At 47.7% G+C, this 17,679-nt stretch overlaps 1 protein-coding gene across 1 annotated transcript in view; it reads right to left on the bottom strand.

The window, feature by feature from the left end:
* The window catches only part of PHYHIPL (phytanoyl-CoA 2-hydroxylase interacting protein like), an 83,450-nt gene that overhangs the window by 4,371 nt on the left and 61,400 nt on the right, over positions 1-17,679 (bottom strand). Inside the window, exons 2-4 of the mRNA XM_060241084.1 lie at positions 15,430-15,626; positions 3,929-4,103; positions 1,639-1,756 (exon numbers count right to left, since the gene is read on the bottom strand). Coding sequence (XP_060097067.1) covers positions 1,639-1,756; positions 3,929-4,103; positions 15,430-15,626 — 490 coding nt within the window. The remainder of the gene's footprint in view (positions 1-1,638; positions 1,757-3,928; positions 4,104-15,429; positions 15,627-17,679) is intronic.

Below are 17,679 nucleotides of genomic sequence, written 5' to 3'. Positions count from 1 at the left end.
TTTGTGGCTGTTGTCGTGAACGGCCTCGGCTCCTTAATGAGAGAAAGCCCAGCTAGAAAGGCCCCAAATGGGTGAAGTTAATGTGCAGAGCAACCATCAACAAGAAGTCTTCAATCTATTAGAAGAACTGCCGATTTATACCCCACCCTTCTCTCTGAATCAGAGACTCAGAGAGGCTCACAATCTCCTTTATCTTCCCCCCCAACAACAGACACCCTGTGAGGTGCGTGGGGCTTTCAAGGACAGCTCCTGCGAGAGCTATGGTTGACCCAAGGCCATTCCAGCAGCTGCGACTGGACGAGTGGGGAATCAAATCCAGTTCTCCCAGATAAGAGTCCGCGCACTTAACCACTTCACCAAACTGGCTCTCCAAATCAACCCCTCTTGGCCAATTTATGCAAGTATGTGACTTTCGGGATTAGAAACTACAGGTGTAAAATCAGTTGGATGAACACGGCCACCCTTCTAACTAGATGGCCGAGCCATCTTTGCCCTCCTGGCTGAGATGCACATTGCAGTGATGGGGTATCTGCGACTACTCTGCTTGGGAGGGGAAAGAGACTGCACGCTCCCTCAGAAGACTACAATGCCTGACTCCATTCACAGCCCTGGTTGTTCAATGCAGCAGGAATTGTCTCTGCAATTCCTCCCAGACATAGAAGGAAAATGCACACAGAGCACATGACACTGCCCTGTATTGCATCAGATCATTACTTTGCCGGATCCAGTATTGTCTAGCCTGGCTGGCAAGGGTCTTTCGCATCACCTACTGCCTGATATTTTAACTGGAGATGTCAAGGATGGCACTTGGGACTGTCTGCATTCCAAGCAGATGTTCTGCTGCTACGGAGCCAGCTGTTTGGCATGCGGCTCCTTCACTGGGCTTTAGGGCTGTGTGTCGCAGAGAGCTTACAACACTGGGAATGCTAAGAATCCTATTTTAGCTGCAGACCAGGCATGGATGCCTTTTCCACATTCCTAATTCAATTTTTTTTTAACCCACCCTTAGCTACCGAGGAGCCCTGTCGTGGCGCAGTGTGGTGAAGCTGCAGTACTGCAGTCCAAGCTCTGCTCACGACCTGAGTTCGATCCCTGGCGGAAGCTGGGTTTTCAGGTAGCCGGCTCAAGGTTGACTCAGCCTTCCATCCTTCCGAGGTGGGTAAAATGAGTACTCAGCTTGCCGGGGGAAAAGTGTAGATGACCGGGGAAGGCAATGGCAAACCACCCTGTAAAAAGTCTGCCGTGAAAACGTTGTGAAAGCAACGTCACTCACCCCAGAGTCGGAAATGACTGGTGCTTGTTGAGCACAGTAGCTTGCTCAGCTACTGAGAAGAGCATAGACTGTAAATTCTAAAATACCTAGCTGCTAATTAATTTTACCTGGAGGATCACATCTCTATAGACCAGGGGTGGCCAACAGTAGCTCTCCAGGTGTTTTTTGCCTACAACTCCCATCAGCCCCAGCTGGCTGGGGCTGATGGGAGTTGTAGGCAAAAAACACCTGGAGAGCTACCGTTGGCCACCCCTGCTACAGACAATTCCAGCAAGCTGTTTCCCAAGTTAAATGTCAGGATTCTTCCTGCTAGCTGCGCTACACGGAGCAGGCCACGTTCTGCGTTGTTCTCGCGCGACTCTTACCTGATGTAATCAAAGTATTCCTTGTGCTGGTTCCGATAAAAGACCGAAAATTTCAACATGCGTCCTGAAATCACTTCTGCTTTTTCCAAAAGCTGTGTTAAGTGGACCTTGGAATAATCTGTGAACACAAAGCATTTGACTAGCAAGAAGCAAAACCAGGACCGGATCTACATGTGTTTTTTTTTTTGGGGGGGGGGGGGGGGCAAAATTAAAAACTGACACGCCCTTACGGGCCATTCTGTCTTATGGTCCCATAGAATACAATGGATTCCTTACCCAATTTGGCGCCCCCTCTCCATCAGCGCCCGGGGCAAACACCCCCCTCTGCTCCCCCTAGATCTGGCCCTGAGCAAAACATAAATTGCCAAAGTATGTATGGTAAAGTTCAGAATAAGACTGAGGGCCAAACCGGAGCGGGCGCCATCTTTGAAGCTCTCTGAGGCAGAACTGCATCCCTTTCTCGGCCATAGAGGCCTCAACTACACATTCCATTTTACATGAGATGACCTTGGTGGTTTGCAGCTGTACGACAGCTGCGGGGTCCCCTTGGCAACTGCAGGGGCCTGATTTGGATTGGGACCACAATATGGACAGGGGAGATAGGTGCCCCTCATCTTCCCACGCTGCTCTCCAAGCCAGAATTGGGCCCCATGGTGCTTCTTAACTGAGTCGCCACAGGGCATCCTGCAGAGACAACGAGTTAAAGGCAACCTGTAGTTCGTCTGAGAGAAAGAGTGGAATGCTTGGTTTCCTCTGAAGACACTTACTTTGTATCTAAATCCCTCACTGCAGAGGGTTTTTTTGTAGCAGGAACTCCTTTGCATATTAGGCCACACACCCCTGATGTAGCCAGTCCTCGAAGAGCTTTTTGTTGTTCAGTCGCACAGATGAGTCCAACTCTTTGCGACCCCATGGACAAAGTCACGCCAGGCCCTCCTGTTTTCGACCATCCTCCGAAGTCTGCTCAAATTCGTGTTAGTTACATCAATAACGCTGTCCAGCCATCTCATCTTTTGCCGTCCCCTTCTTCGTTTGCCTTCCATCTTTCCCAGCATCAGGGTCTTCTCTAGTGAGTGCTGCCTTCTCATTTGGTGGCCAAAGTATTTGAGCTTCAGCTCAGCATCTGACCTTCCAGGGAACAGTCTGGGTTGATTTCCCTTCGGACTGACTGATTTGATCTTCTTGCAGTCCAAGGGACTCTCAAGATTCTTCTCCAGCACCACAGCTCAAAAGCACCTATTCTTACAGGGCTTTTAGTACAGGGCCTACGATAAGCCCCAGGAGGATTGGCTAGATCAGGGGTGTGTGGCCTAATATGCAAAGGAGTTCCTGCTACAAAAAAGCCCTGCTTAAGACTACAACTTTATTATGCAGCAACAAGCAGGGGCTTTTTGCTTTACACATCTTATACCCACAAATCCAGATTGGCCATTAAGGGTCAGGGGAAAGAAGCCTGCTTCTTCAGTGTGGTTTTTAACATTGTTAATAGGAGCTGTGAGAACCCTCTCGGTTGAGATCAGGGACGCATCGTGCTGGGAAGGGAGGGATTTAAACTCCCCCGTTCCTTTTCCCTGATGTGAAGCAACCCCTGGGAACTTCATTTGTCCTGCTGGGGGGACCATGCCGGCAACCTCTACGGTCTTTATCAACAGGGAAAATAACCACTTGGGAAGAGGGAGGAACGGAACGTGGGTGGGGAAAAGAGTGAGCCACGGTTCACCGCGGCCCCTGATTCGTAGTCAGCGGCCCCCAGCTGCTAGTTGGCATTAGAAAACCCGCTTGAGACCTGTTCATGGATCCTTAAGCCTCATTTAATTGTATCCTCTTTGAGAAGTCTCAGCCAACCCTGTTTCTCCATCAAGTGATGCTCTAGGACCCGAGTGCATTCAAACGCCTGCCACAACTACGCTTATCTTCAAAATCCTTTGTTGTAAATCTAATAAGTAATTTAATTGTATCACGCTTTCCCCCCAAATGGAGATCCAAAGTGCCTTATAAGTTAATTCTCCTCCATTATTTTATCCACACAACAATCCTGTGAGGTAGGCTTGGGCTGAGTGGGTGTGGCAGGCCCAAAGCTTCCAGGGTCGACTGGGGATTTGGATTGACGTCTCCCAGATCCCAATCCGGATGAGGTTAGAGTGGTGGACTAAAATCCGGGAGACCTCAGTCCAAACCCCCAGTTGACCATCTCTCTTTCTGGTGCCAACAAAAGAGAATTCAATACACAAGATGCATTTACACGTCGCTTCTTTTCTAGTACCTGGATTGTAGTGCTAGAAGCCCTCACCTGCTGTACAAAACTCGATGATTTCACTCCATTCTGAAACCATGTAGTCACCATCCACTTGCTTCGAGGCAGTCTGGACAGCTACCGTGTACTCGGTTCTTGGGCTCAGGAACCAGTGGCCGCGGACCGTCATTGGCAGGGGAACGGCTTTTGCAACGAGCTTCGTGGGTACGTCCTGATATGGCAGACAAATGGGAGGGGGAAAGTCAGGGGTGTGGAGAAATAACTCCAAGCATCACCTTCTCCCATATCTTAGCTCTCATATCCCCCCTCCCCCTGTGGCAGCTTGGTGGGTGCCAAAGGGACAGGACCTTCTGTGTGGTGGCACTTCGCCAACTGAAAGCAATGGAAAGCTGAAGTCAAAGGGGCAGATAAAGGGAAGGGGATAGGGTTGCCAACTTCAGGTTAGGAAATTCCTGGAGAGTTTTAAGTGGGGGCCTGAAGAGGGTGGGGGTTGAGGAGGGATGAGACCTCAGACAGGTACAATGACATTTCCTCCTGGGCAACCACTGTTGTCCATCTCCAGGTGAGGGCTGGAGATCACTCAGAATTACAACTGCTCTCCAGATGGCAGAGATCAGCTCCCCTTGAGGTGTGTGGGGGAAGAATGAATGCCTTCACTTGGATGGGTGGGAAGGCAGCAAGGATGGCTCTCTTTCTAGAGCCCGTTGTATTTTTCTTCACAACAGGCCTTATCCCTACTAATTTTATAAACCTCTGTTATGTCCCTCCCTGCACTTAGATGTCTGTTTTCTAAACTGAGAAGTCCCAGACTCTTCAATTAATGCTTGCTGATAAAGCTGTATCAATCCAGAATGGCAGCATCTTGCATTGTGCAGCAGGCCAATGCCTCCATTGTGCAAATTAATTTGCATTTCAAACACATTCACCTGGAAAGGGGGAGAATACACCCATCACTCCCCCTCATTGTACAATACATGCATAGGACCCTTTGCCTGCGGCCCCACTCTTGCCGACAAACGCCGTAGCACCAGCCGTTACACAAAAGCCTAAAATACTACGACGCTGACAAACGTTAAGTATCTGGCATGACTTTGCAAAAGCCCATAAAAAGCTTTTTTATTGGATAGATTTGCCAGTGCAGCCAAATCCCTCCTTGATGCACGTTAGTATTAGCAAGCACAAAGTGAAGCCCTAATAAGAGTACAGAAATCTATGAAAAGTAAAAGCAAAAGAGCTGAGTAAGGGCAGCAGTAATGCTTCACGGGAACAATGTAGAACCCTCGGCCACCAGCAGGGGAGGAGGGAGGAGGGTTGCCGGATCCAGGATGGGAAACTCCTAGAGCAGGGGTGGCCAAACTGTGGGTCAGGAGCCACATGTACACATATTGGGTGGCTCTTGAAGGCCCCAGTGCCCCATTGGCCAGCTTGGAGAAGGCATTTGTCTCTTTAAATCACTTCTCCAAGCCAAGCCAGCCAGCAGTGTGGAGAATGCATTTAAAGTTGCTTTATTCCCACCTCTCCTCCCTCCTCTATTTCCTTCCTTCCTCCCCTCCCTCTCATGCCTTATGGCTCTCAACCATCTGATGTTCCTGTCTTGTGGCTATCAAACTGACATTTATTCTGTGACTCTTTATGTTAAGCAAGTTTGCCCACCCCTGTCCTAGAGATTTTGGGATGAAACCTGCACAGAACAAGAACCTCAGTGGGATGCAGTGCTATGGAGTCCGCCCTCCAAAGCCTCCATTTTCTCCAGAGGAACTGGTCTCTGTAATCTGGAGATGACCTGTAAGTCAAGAGATCCCCAGGTCCCACCTAGAGTCTGGCACCCCTAGAACAATGCAATATTATGCATGAGGGTAAGGAAGATCGAGTTAGAAATCAGGTAAACCTGCCCCCAGCTTTTATACCTCTACAAGCCCTCAAGTGGAAGAGGCATAAATGAAGTCTCCCTCCACCAGAAATCAACCCTAGACACAGATAACCAAACTAGCCTGATTTCATCAGACCTCAGCAGCTGTGGGGTTGGTTTCAGTTAGGATAGTTCAGCTTCAGTTAGGATAGGAGACCACCAATGAAGTCCTCAGTGGCAAGCAATGGAAAACCACCTCCTGACTGCCTTGAAAACCTCATGGGATCCTTATAGGTTGAATGCCACTTGATGGCATTTTCCACCACCAGATAACCAGCAGTTCAGTGTTTAGGCTAGCCCTTTGCCTGAGATGCTAGGTTAAAAAACCCCCCAACAACAATGTAGAGGGAGAGGATGCGGTCTGAAGTGGCACTGCCGGCAGACACCTTTGCTGCTTGATTCCCTGGTTGCAGAGGTGATGCATGAGCTGACTGCCATGGGAAGAAGGATCTGTCTCCCCCCCCCCCCACCACCCAGCCCAGTGCTCATGCCAGCGTACTGGCCTGCAAGACAGGCATAACAGCCTTGCTGTCTTGGGATGTTGCACGTGTGTTGATCAGTGTTCCCTCTCAGCTGAGTTAGTGTGAGCTAGCTCACAGTTTTTTAGCCTCCGGCTCACACATTTTCGTCTTAGCTCAGGGGAAGTGGCCCCCGAGCACACTAATTGATGCAGTAGCTCATAACTTTCATGCCAGTAGCTCACAAAGTAGAATTTTTGCTCACAAGACTCTGCAGCCTAGAGGGAACATTGGTGCTGATGTGCTGGGTGAAGATTCGTGCCTGGCGCACAGAGCAGAGCAGCTGCGAAGATTTTGAGGCTTCAAGCAAAACGGAGGGGTTCGCTTGGAAATTTTAGAACCGCCGGCTTCAGACCGACACAGGCTCCCTGTGTTCAGTTTGTATAAGTAACCTCGTTCGTCTGCGTACATACCACACACCCTGCACTTCCACATTGATTATAATATAAAATTTTAATTTTAACAGATAGTTTTAAATCTGGGTTTTTTTTAAAAAAAATCATATTTTTGTTGTTGTTAATCATCCTGAATCCTGTGAACTCAGGGAAGAGGGTATAGGAACTGAAATAAAAACTAAATAAAAATATAGTGCACAATATCCATCACTAACGTCTCTGCAAATGAGATTAAAAAAAAAACCCTTTTCAAAATTTAGCAATGCCACAGGAAGGCTACCAGCAGCAGCAGAGAAAGGGAGAAATTCAACAACCTCCATCTTATTGCATAGAAATTATGCAGGTAACTAGTTGGCATGCATCTGCGTGACCACAAGGACAAGTAAGCATGCTGGGAACCGTAGTTTCAAAACCCCAAGCATCACAAGAGACCAAGTGAGCATATTCATACCTATTAGAGAAAAGAGCCAGAGGGGGGGAAAGTAGGAAAGCCCCTTTTTGAGGACTTCTTTTCAATTTCTCCAATGGAAATTTGGGGGTATACTGGGGGGGGGGGAGAACTAATATGAAATAGTTCTCCCTCTCTTTTTTGGAATGAGTGAAATGCTTTTTAAGCAATATTTTCCTTGCTTGATTTTATTATGAGATTTGGGTTTTTTTGTTTTAAATCAGTGGAATGCTAAAGACAAGGAGCTTAGACTCCCAAAATGTACAGCACAAAACTTCATATAACAAACTACCTTCTACATTATTAGAAAATAATAATTCTTATATACACTATAGACATGGTTTAAGCAGCTGTTTATTATTGGAATGTGAATAATTTTGGAGATAATATGTTTAATGATAATACCTTATTAAAGAGCCCAGTGTTTTCAATATTGTAAACTAGATATTCAGACATGCTGTTACAGTCCTAGTTATTTTGACTTACTAAACTCTTTCTGCCTAAACAACACACTCTCTTTGGTTTACTATAGAGTTTAATTTCTACTTTTTTCCGTCTCACAATTGTCTAAAATTAAGAAAGCATAGTTTTAAGTAATTCTGCTTCTAGAAAACAAAAGTGTTTATCCTCAGGCCCAAGGATGACAATATACCATGAGAGTGACATTGTGCCACTCAGCAATTTTTGTACCATTCTGTGTCTTTTGTGGCTCAAAGGGGGAGGGGTTAATAACCCCCTTAATTTAAAATAATGAGATTTGTCACTGGTGTGTGCGTGCCTAATATGCGGGCCCATTTAACTGTTGACAACAGTAACTGGGAGATCCAGAGGCTGATAAGCGAAGGAAGAAAAATCACATATGGTTTGAAACACTGAGGTGAGGACACTTTTTTTCTCACTCACTTTCCGCCTGCCCCCACTTCCCTTCCGAAATGGCACTCCTAGAACAAAAAAATTCATAGCTTCTGATTTTCAGTGGAATACCACACACTCCCTCCTCCCCCAGGAAACAGGGTTTTCACTCCAGTGTCTTTAATTGTGCTTGTGAGACTTCACGTTCTGCATTTTCATCTCTTTTTTTTTCTTTTTCTGCCTCTGGCCCTCACTTTGTACTTGATCCCTAAGGGCGAGTCTGCAACCAAGTGATGGAAAACAAAAAAAAGCTCTCTCACTTCTCCACCACCTCACGTGGTTCTGAGGCAGATTGGATCAGTATCTGGTACAGAACTCTCAAGATCATGCTGGGTTTCCTCACGATCGGCAAAGCTATCCACTACACGAAAGCAGAGAGCGCATTCTGTAAGCAGGAATTATTTGGCTTGTCTGGCATATGGGAAAAAAGGATGCGGGGGAAAATACTACACTCGCGTGCATGGTGCTTCATCTAGGACCGACGTGGTAGGGGGGTTGTGGGAGAAAGAGAGAGAAGGTCTTCAAAGGGCTTGGTGAAGAAATCCGCATGTATCCAGGTAGGTGTAGTGGTTAAGTGTGCGGACTCTTTTCAGGGAGAACCGGGTTTGATTCCCCACTCCTCCACTTGCACCTACTGGAATGGCTTTGGGTCAGCCATAGCTCTGGCAGGAGTTGTCCTTGAAAGGACAGCTGCTATAAGAGCTCTCTTAGCCCCACCTACCTCACAGGGTGTCTGTTGTGAGTGGGGGGCGGATTGTGACCACTCTGAGATTCAGAGTATAGTGCAGGATATAAATCTTATTATTATCTGGGAGAACCGGGTTTGATTCCCCACTCCTCCACTTGCAGCTGCCAGAATGGCCTTGGGCCAGTTGTAGCTCTCACAGAGTGGGCCTTGAAAGGGCAGCTTCTGGGAGGGCTCTCTCAGTCCCACCTACCTCACAGAGTGTCTGTTGTGGGGGAAGAAGGTAAAGGAGATCATGAGCTGCTCTGAGACTCTTGAGATTCAGAGTGTAGGGCAGGGTATAAATCCAATATCTTCATCATCTAAAAATCCCACCAACATTTCCCCAAAGGGCATCCCCAAGGACACTTTCAGGTTTGGAAAACAGTGCAGGAGAGAAGGCTGAAACTCATTTTCCATGTGTGCCATGGTTCTGATCCTAACTGAGCACTGCACACGCATGGGCATTTAGGAGAATCCACTTCTGATGCATGATTAGGCTATGCCAACACTGGGGGTAGATGCTAGACTAGACTTACTATTTGCCTGCTCATGATGGGCAAACTCAAGCCCCACCCTTGGTCAACTGAGCGGCGGGAGAAAAGTAGAGGTGCAGATGCTGTGAGATCACTTCCAGGTGATCCAGAAGTAATGTTACAGCTTGTACAACACTGTAGGAATTGGCACAGAGGAATTTGCACTTTATCACAGAGACTGGGGGGAATTCCTAGAATGTGGGAGGGCTGTGATGTCACCGCATCATCCCCAGGCTCCACCCCCCAAGACTCCTGGGATTTGTAGGGGCAAGGCCAGCAACTCTGCCCCAGACCCAATCTGTAGACTCTGTAATGTGTGAAGTTTGAAAGGAGCCTGAATATACAAGACTGCAAAATAGCCTATGGACAAACTTGGACAGACAGGAGAAGGAACTATGCCGTTCTGTGGCAGCAGCACTGGGAACCCTACGAGCGAGGGATGCATTTATAAAGAATACACTGTGTGATGTCTGTCGCGGTGCTTCAACTGTGGCCTGCTGGGTTCAGGCAACTTCCTCTAACTTGTGTTATTCTCTCTAAAGCCACTAGGGGGCCCTGGGCATGGAGGACAGAGAGGGAAAATCAAAGTGAGCGTCTGTTTAGCCTCGACGGGGCAGATCCAGGCAGCCAGCTCATCCCGCACTAAATAAATTGGATCTCTGATCTCAGCGGCACCAAGAGCAGAAAGGACCAGAGAGACAAAATGCTGGCCGAGAGGGCTTGATTAGTTAAGTTTCTCTCGGCGAGACTTGGTGTGTTTTTCTTCAGTCTCAGGATTTGGCTCACCCAAACTGGTTTACGCTTGCCAACCTCCAGGTAGTGTCTGGAACTCTCCCGGAATTAAAGTGGATCTCCGGGATACAGACATCAGTTCCTCAGGAGAAAATGGCTGCTTTGAAAGGTAGACTCTATGGGCAGACCCATTGTAGTCATCTAATTTAGATGTAACCAGGGCATACACTAAAGTGGCCAGATCTTTTCTGCCCAGGAAAGCTCACGGGTGATTAACCAATCATAGCTGGAAAAATATACTCTTGGCAGTTGCCACCTGCTTATCCAGCAATAGGCCTAGGTCCCATAGCACCCTCAGGCTCTGCCCCCCAGATCTCCAGGAATTTCCCTACACAGAGCTAGCAACCCTAAAATCGCCCCCTAAATCATTTACCATCTGTTCACCATCCTTCTATACACCTTCCAAAAAGCACACACACACACACACAAATTTCTCATCACCTATAAGGCCCCTTCGCATCAAGAAGCGATTGTATCCAAATTCTGTAATGTTTCTCGTGGATACCGATCTTACAGGTGAGGGTATATAATCCCAGTGAAAATTTGATCAGTCTAACTGAAAATGGAGAGAGATCTATGAAAGTTTTGTGATGTGTACATCTGTGATCCGTGGTACTTAACCTCTGTGTATTAAATCACGGGCAGGCATAGCCCCCATCAGGAATCTAAAGCCACGACTGATTAATTACTTCATTACTGAATAATTACTTCATTTATATCTCACTTATCTCCCCAAAGGAAACCCACTTATATCAATCTCCTCTCCTTCATTTTATCTTCACAATAAATCAACGCCACTGGGTAAATAACATCACATGGAACCCCTATTAAAGAAACAGGACTGTCCCCTCTCGTTTTATAGCACACCCTATGAAAAAATCCTACTCTCGTATTTTGGTAAATACTGCAGTGCTTTTTTTGTAGCAGGAACTCCTTTGCATATTAGGCCACACCCCCTGATGTAGCCAATGCTCCTGTAGGCCCTGTACTAAGAGCCCTGTGAAACTCTTGGTGGATTGACTACATCAGGGGTGTGTGGTCTAATATGCCAAGGAGTTCCTCCAACAAACAAAAAGCCATGAAATACTGTAAATGTGAAATAATACACAGTAGTTCCCTTGTTAGAACCCTTTGCAGCTTACCACTGGGGAAGCTATTACTTACTTTAGCTTTTTAGATTACAGCAAAGCTGGATATACCACATGATAGGATTTTATTGTCTGAAAAAGCCTCACAGGTCTTGAGCTTATGGATTAAGGGTCCCCAAAGTTTAAATTCCTGAACATTATAATGAGGATCTAATTGCATCTAGTGCAATTAATGGCGCGTTGCTAACTACATTCTGGTTTTAAGAAAACGGAGAGAACTTTTACAGCTTTCCTAACCTGTGTCAAAGGGATGCAGAATAGTACGGTACAGCCTGATCTTGCCAGATCTTGGAAGCTGAGCAGGGTTGGTACTTAGAGGTGGGGACCATTGAGGAAGACTCTGCAGAGGAAGCTGCAGCAGAATGCTTTGGCTAGACAGCTGGTCAAGACCAGCTACTGGCTGCGTATGTCCTTATATTACAGCAGTTACAGTGGCTATTGACCTGCTGAGTCCAATCCAAAGTGTTGTTTGGCTCCCCTTGGAAAGAAAGTCTTCAGGAGGAAGTAGAGAAAGAAGTAGAGAAAGAAGTAGAGAAAGAAGTAGAGAAAGAAGTACTTTTCTCCCTTTCTCACAATACAAGAACTCGTGGGCATTCGATGAAATTGCTGAGCAGACAGGTTAAAACTGATAAAAGGAAGTACTTCTTCACCCAAAGGGTGATTAACATGTGGAATTCACTGCCACAGGAGGTGGTGGCGGCCACAAGTATAGCCACCTTCAAGAGGGGTTTAGATAAAAATATGGAGCACAGGTCCATCAGTGGCTATTAGCCACAGTGTGTGTGTATATATAAAATTTTTGGCCACTGTGTGACACAGAGTGTTGGACTGGATGGGCCGTTGGCCTGATCCAACATGGCTTCTCTTATGTTCTTATGTTCTTAGGGTGGTCATGAGTGCATGTTCCACCGATTTTATGGCAACTAGCTGAGATAATCCTCAATCAGGGCTTTTTTTTGTAGCAACACCCCTGCTGTAGCCAATCCTCCTGGAGCTTACAGTAGGACCTGTATGAAGAGCCCTGTAAGCTCTTAAGAGGACTGGCTACATCGGGGGTGGGGTGGGGGTGGCCTAATGTGCAATGGAGCTCCTGTTACCAAAAAAGCCGTGGGGACAATCCTGCTCCAAGTGCTTTTGCAAGAGAAGCACCTTTCCTGAGACAGCCACAGAGCTGTGGAATGACCGCGCAGGTGAGGTTGGTGGCTGCACTTTCCGCCTATGAGGGATCTTTGCTTCCAAAGACTTTGGGATAGTGTTTCGTAGGCTTCCTCCCCCACCCCATGAACACTGGAGGGATAAATTAGTCTATACACAGCTGGTGTTCTGAATTGATTCCCCCATTTGTTGTTAATTTTGTTTTGATTGTCACATGGTGTTCAACAATGTCAGCTAAAGGAACATAGGATAAAACTGTTATAAAAGGGATAAAATGTACGTAACTTGCCCTCCCCTGGAGTACCACGGGGCTCCAATGTGCATGTGGAACTCCCACATGAGCCTAGATTGACCCATTCACATTGATGTTGAGGTCAGCTTCCTGTTAATTTTTAGAGCGCATGTTTGCACACATGCTTAGTTGGAACAAACCAGTGATATTGTTGTAGAATGGCCATTGATTTGATCCATTTGCGCCTGTAGCATCAAAGATAGATTTTTCTGTCCCAGCGTCACCCTCTTTGAAGCCCTTGTTTATGCTGCAAGACCTAAACTCACCTTTCATTTCCTGAAATTACCTCATGGGGCGCATTCTTGAAATCTGGTTTTAGCGGCTTTTCTTTTAATTCACACCCTCCGCCTCTCCGCAAGAACAAAGTGTTGTCCGATGAGGGCAAAGCGTGCCAATCAGAAAATTGATATTCTTGTCAATTCACACCCAAATAACTAGTCTGGGACAGCTTTTAGATAATAACAGGGAAGACATTTTGTTTTTTCCCCTCAGCAACAGACTAGGTTCTCTGCAAGGCAAACTTCTTAGACAAAGGAACAGGATAATACTGTTTCAAAAATATCTCAAGGACATTTGTGCATCACACAAGGGAGTTCACACGTGTGAAACTGTTTTCCCCTTCAGCAGGGTTTTTTTTGTAGCAGGGACTCCTTTGCATATTAGGTCACATGCCCCTGATGTAACCAGTCCTCCTGGAGTTTACAGTAGGCTGTGTACTAAGAGCCCTGTCAGCTCTTGAAGGATTGGCTACATAAAAGGAAAGGAAAGGTCCCCTGTGCAAGCACCAGTTGTTTCCGACTCTGGGGTGACGTTGCTTTCACGACGTTTTCATGGCAGACTTTTTACAGGGTGGTTTGCCATTGCCTTCCCCAATCATCTACACTTTCCCCCCAGCAAGCTGGGTACTCATTTTACCGACCTTGGAAGGATGGAAGGCTGAGTCAACCTCGAGCCGGCTATCTGAAACCACTTCCGCTGGGATCGAACTCAGGTCGTGAGCAGAGAGTTCAGACCACAGTACTGCAGTACTGCTGCTTTACCACTCTGCGCCACGGGGCCCTGTGGCTACATAAGGGGGTGTGGCCTAATATGCAAAGGAGTTCCTGCTACAAAAAAAGCCCTGCCCTTCAGTTTGACTCCTTGTGCATGGATTGATGTGGAGAAGCCTCACTGTGAATCAGATGTATGTTGAATACATGTCAAAAATTCTGTTTTATTAACATACCTTTGGGTGCCCTCTGAAATCTGCCCACTTCCTGTTGACGTAGAGAACTGCCTTCTTGCTGAGGAATGCAGACTTTCTATTGACTGTGTCTACAACTACTTTCCCTTGACTTTCAGTTTACAGACTGAGTGAGCCACTTGCGTGTAGCCTTGCTGGACTCCTCGCTCATCCCTCCTAAGTGATCTGGCGAAACCAAACCTGTGTCCTTTGTGACCCACAACACCAAATACAGTCCCTCAGCCTTATATTGTGACACGGCAGGGAAACAGGAACAGTTTACTGGGGCCCAGTGTTTGGGGTGGGGCAAGCCCATTACCATGACACAGTCTCTATGTCATTTCAAACATTAAAAAGTTTTCATCCACGACACGTGAGATTATATGCACAGGACGGGTACGTGGAGAACTGTCTTCTCTTGTACAACCCGCCAGTTAACATCATCTCCTGAAGCCCCATTTCTCTGGGTCCAAATTGTAGAGGCGAGATGGGTGGCAACCACAGACCATGCTTTTCAGTAGAAGCAGAGAAGTAGGTTTTTATACCCTCAAAGTGGCTTACACTCACATTCCCCTCCTCTCCCCACGTTGGGCACCTTGTAGGCAGGGCTGAGAGAGTTCTGAGAGAACTAAGACTGCCCAGGGTCACCCAGTGGACCTCTTGCGGAGTAGCAGTGGGGAATCAAACCCGGTTCTCCAGATTAGAGTCCATCACCCGTAACCACTATGCCATGCTGGCTCTCAGTGGCGGTACCTCACTTTTGGAATGCCCTCCCACTTAATTAATTAATTAATTATATTGGATTTCTATCCTGCCCTCCCCGCCGAAGCAGGCTCAGGGCGGCTTTTCTCTGGTTCCTGCTTTTCTTCATGTGCCAAGTCAACATATTTCTTTTTATCCAGGCTTTCAGCTGAAGAGCTCCAGCTATGTAGCCTGTCTTATAGTGTGATGACCGTTATATAAATATCATTTTAGGAGGCTCGGTATTCTGTTTTATGTCTATTTTACGTCTCACCTTGTGCGCAATGGATAGTTTTGTTTTGTTTAATTGTTTTAGCTGCGAGTCAGCTAAATACGGGTCTGGAAAGTCTGGAGATACGCGTTAATTGAATGCGGCTTGCCCCATTCCTCAACCCAGACCTGGTGCGAAAACAAGAGGTTGATTACAGGTACCAAGCTGGTCATGAACTGTGTGGGCCCGAGCTAAACAGAGCAATTAGAGATGTTGCAAAGCTACATGGGTAAGAAATCTCACTTCTGGAGGGAAAACTTTCGAACTTGGTCTCCACAGAAGTCTTTTTGTCTGGTAACAGTATCCCCTCGAGCATTAATTTAACAGCAAATAACACCGCCAGCCTTCACTTGTACATCCTTTTATCACATGCTATAATGCGACAGGATTTTTCTGAGAGTTTCTACTAGAATCGTGCCGGTTCATGAAGCAACCCATCCTCCTGCCAGCAGTACCCCCAACCCCCAAACGTACCTTGTGCTTAAATTTATTGGAATTCTTGTTCTCTTTCTTGTTTAGATCAATGAAGTAGTGTGTGATGCGTTCCTTGGATTTCGAATCCATGTCCCACGAAATCTTGAAGGAGTCGCAGGTGATGTTGCTGATTTTGATGTTGTGGGGCACGGGGAGCTCTTCCATCTCTGCAATCCCACTGTCTTGCGATTTGTTCCCTGTGAGGGCAAGGATGAAAACATGCCACAGTTAGCAAAAGGCTCTGCTGGAGAATTAAGGCTGGGGTTAAGGCTGTACTTTTAAGATCTGAAAAGTACAAGAGGAAGCAGGGGTAGAGCCAAAATAGGGGCGGTCGGAAAAGAACCAGTTCTGAAAGAACCTGGCAGATCAGAGGCAGAACAAAAGCAGAACCTGATAAGCCAGGGACACACTTCAGAAAATCTAGAGCAGGGATGTCAAACGTCTGGCCCGCGGGCCAAATCCGCCCTGCAGAGGGCCCCAATCCGACCCGCTGGTAGACTACAGCCCCCCCCCCCAAGTAATCGCCGAGGTGTTTGGACGGCAGTGGGGGTGCACTTCAGGCCGGGGGGAGGGAGCAGAGAACCGGCACAGAGCCATGGCGGAGTTCTGAAGGGCTTCAGCCCCACCAGCAGCTGCCCAGCCCCGGGCTCGCCGGGAGGGAGCAGACAACCAGCACAGATCCACGGAGGAGGTTGGAAGGCCCTCGGCCAGATGAGTTGTTTGAGGGGGGCATCAGCAGCCACACGAAATTTAAGCTGTGGGATGGAGTCGGTGACGCAGTGCCTTTTATTGTTTGGGTAGGACAGAGGAAGCCGGAGGGGATGAACTGCGAGGTTTTTGGGCAGCCGCCACAGCATGCAGATTGGGCAGGGGGAGGGAGCCAGCGACCTAGGGTTGCCAGGTCCAGTTCAAGAAATATTTTGGGACTTTGGGAGTAGGGCCAGGAAACTTTAGGGGTGGAGCCAGGAGCAACCGTGTGACAAGCACGATTGAACTCCGAAGGGATTTCACTTTTAAAGGAACCGCACACCTTTTAAATACCTTTTCTTAATTGGAGATAATGAAGGATAGGGGTATTTTCTTTTGGGACTCATAGAATTGGACCCCCTGGTCCAATCCTTCTGAAACACGGAGGATGTTTCGCGGAGAGGCATTGAATGCTATGCTGAAAATTTGGTGCCTTTACCTCAAAAAACAGCCCCTCCAGAGCGCCAGATACCCGCTGATCAATTCTTCATTATAACTATGGGAATCAGTCTGCACAGGGAATAAGGGATTGCCCAGCAGATATTTCCCTCTCCCCGTCCTGCTTTTTGATGACCCTGAAGTGGGAGGGGGGGGGGCTCCGAACCAGGGGATCTCCTGCCTCCAACTGGGGACTGGCAGCCCTACGGCGGCCTGCTGCAGAGGGTCAAGGCCCATAGCGACTGCCATGAAGTTGGGACTGCCTCTCTCCTGGCTTGCAAGCATCAAGAAACACGGGTAAGAAAGGACCCTTTTCTATGCTTGTCAGTTGCTTTGGTTTGATTGGGGGGGAGTGGAGGAAAGGGAAGGGAAGGGCTTCCAAATCACCTAGGCTTGCTTTGCAACCCCAGCAGGCCAAGGTGGGCAGCCCCTTTGCTGCCCAGCATCTGTTCCAGTGGGAACTCTGTCCTCATGGGTCTCTGCCCTCTGTCCTGCCCTGGGCCCTCTCCCTCTTTTTGACAGCTTCAGGTGAAGAATGTTTTGTACAGATGGAGAGGCAGGCAGATGTGCCCCAGCCCCTGTAGCAGGAGGAGAGGAAAAGATCGGAGACTGGGGAGGGGGGCAGAGAGAGTCAGCCTTACCTAGCAGTTGTAATAACAACTCACTATTTCTGTGCTTAACGTCTGGAAGCACTTGGTTGGCATGATCTCAGTCACCTAGGGTTGCCAATCCCCAGGTGGGGGCAGGGGATCCCCTGGTTTGGAGGCCTTTCCCCCGCTTCAGGGTCGTCAGAAAGCGGGGGGAGGGGAGGGAAATGTCTGCTGGGAACTCTGTTATTCCCTATGGAGATTTACTCCCATAGAAAATCATGGAGAATTGATCCGCGGATATCTGGGGCTCTGGGGGGGCTGTTTTTTGGGGTAGAGGCACCAAACTTTCAGTATAGCATCTAGTGCTCCCCAAAATACCCCCCAAGTTTCAAAAAGATTGGACCAGTGGGTCCAATGCTATGAGCCCCAAAAGAAGGTGCCCCTATCCTTCATTATTTCCTATGGAAGGAAGGAA

The sequence above is a fragment of the Heteronotia binoei genome, chromosome 6 (genome assembly GCF_032191835.1).
Source record: "Heteronotia binoei isolate CCM8104 ecotype False Entrance Well chromosome 6, APGP_CSIRO_Hbin_v1, whole genome shotgun sequence".
Taxonomy (NCBI): Eukaryota; Metazoa; Chordata; class Lepidosauria; order Squamata; family Gekkonidae; genus Heteronotia; species Heteronotia binoei.
This window is presented reverse-complemented; position numbering and strand designations above follow the sequence as displayed.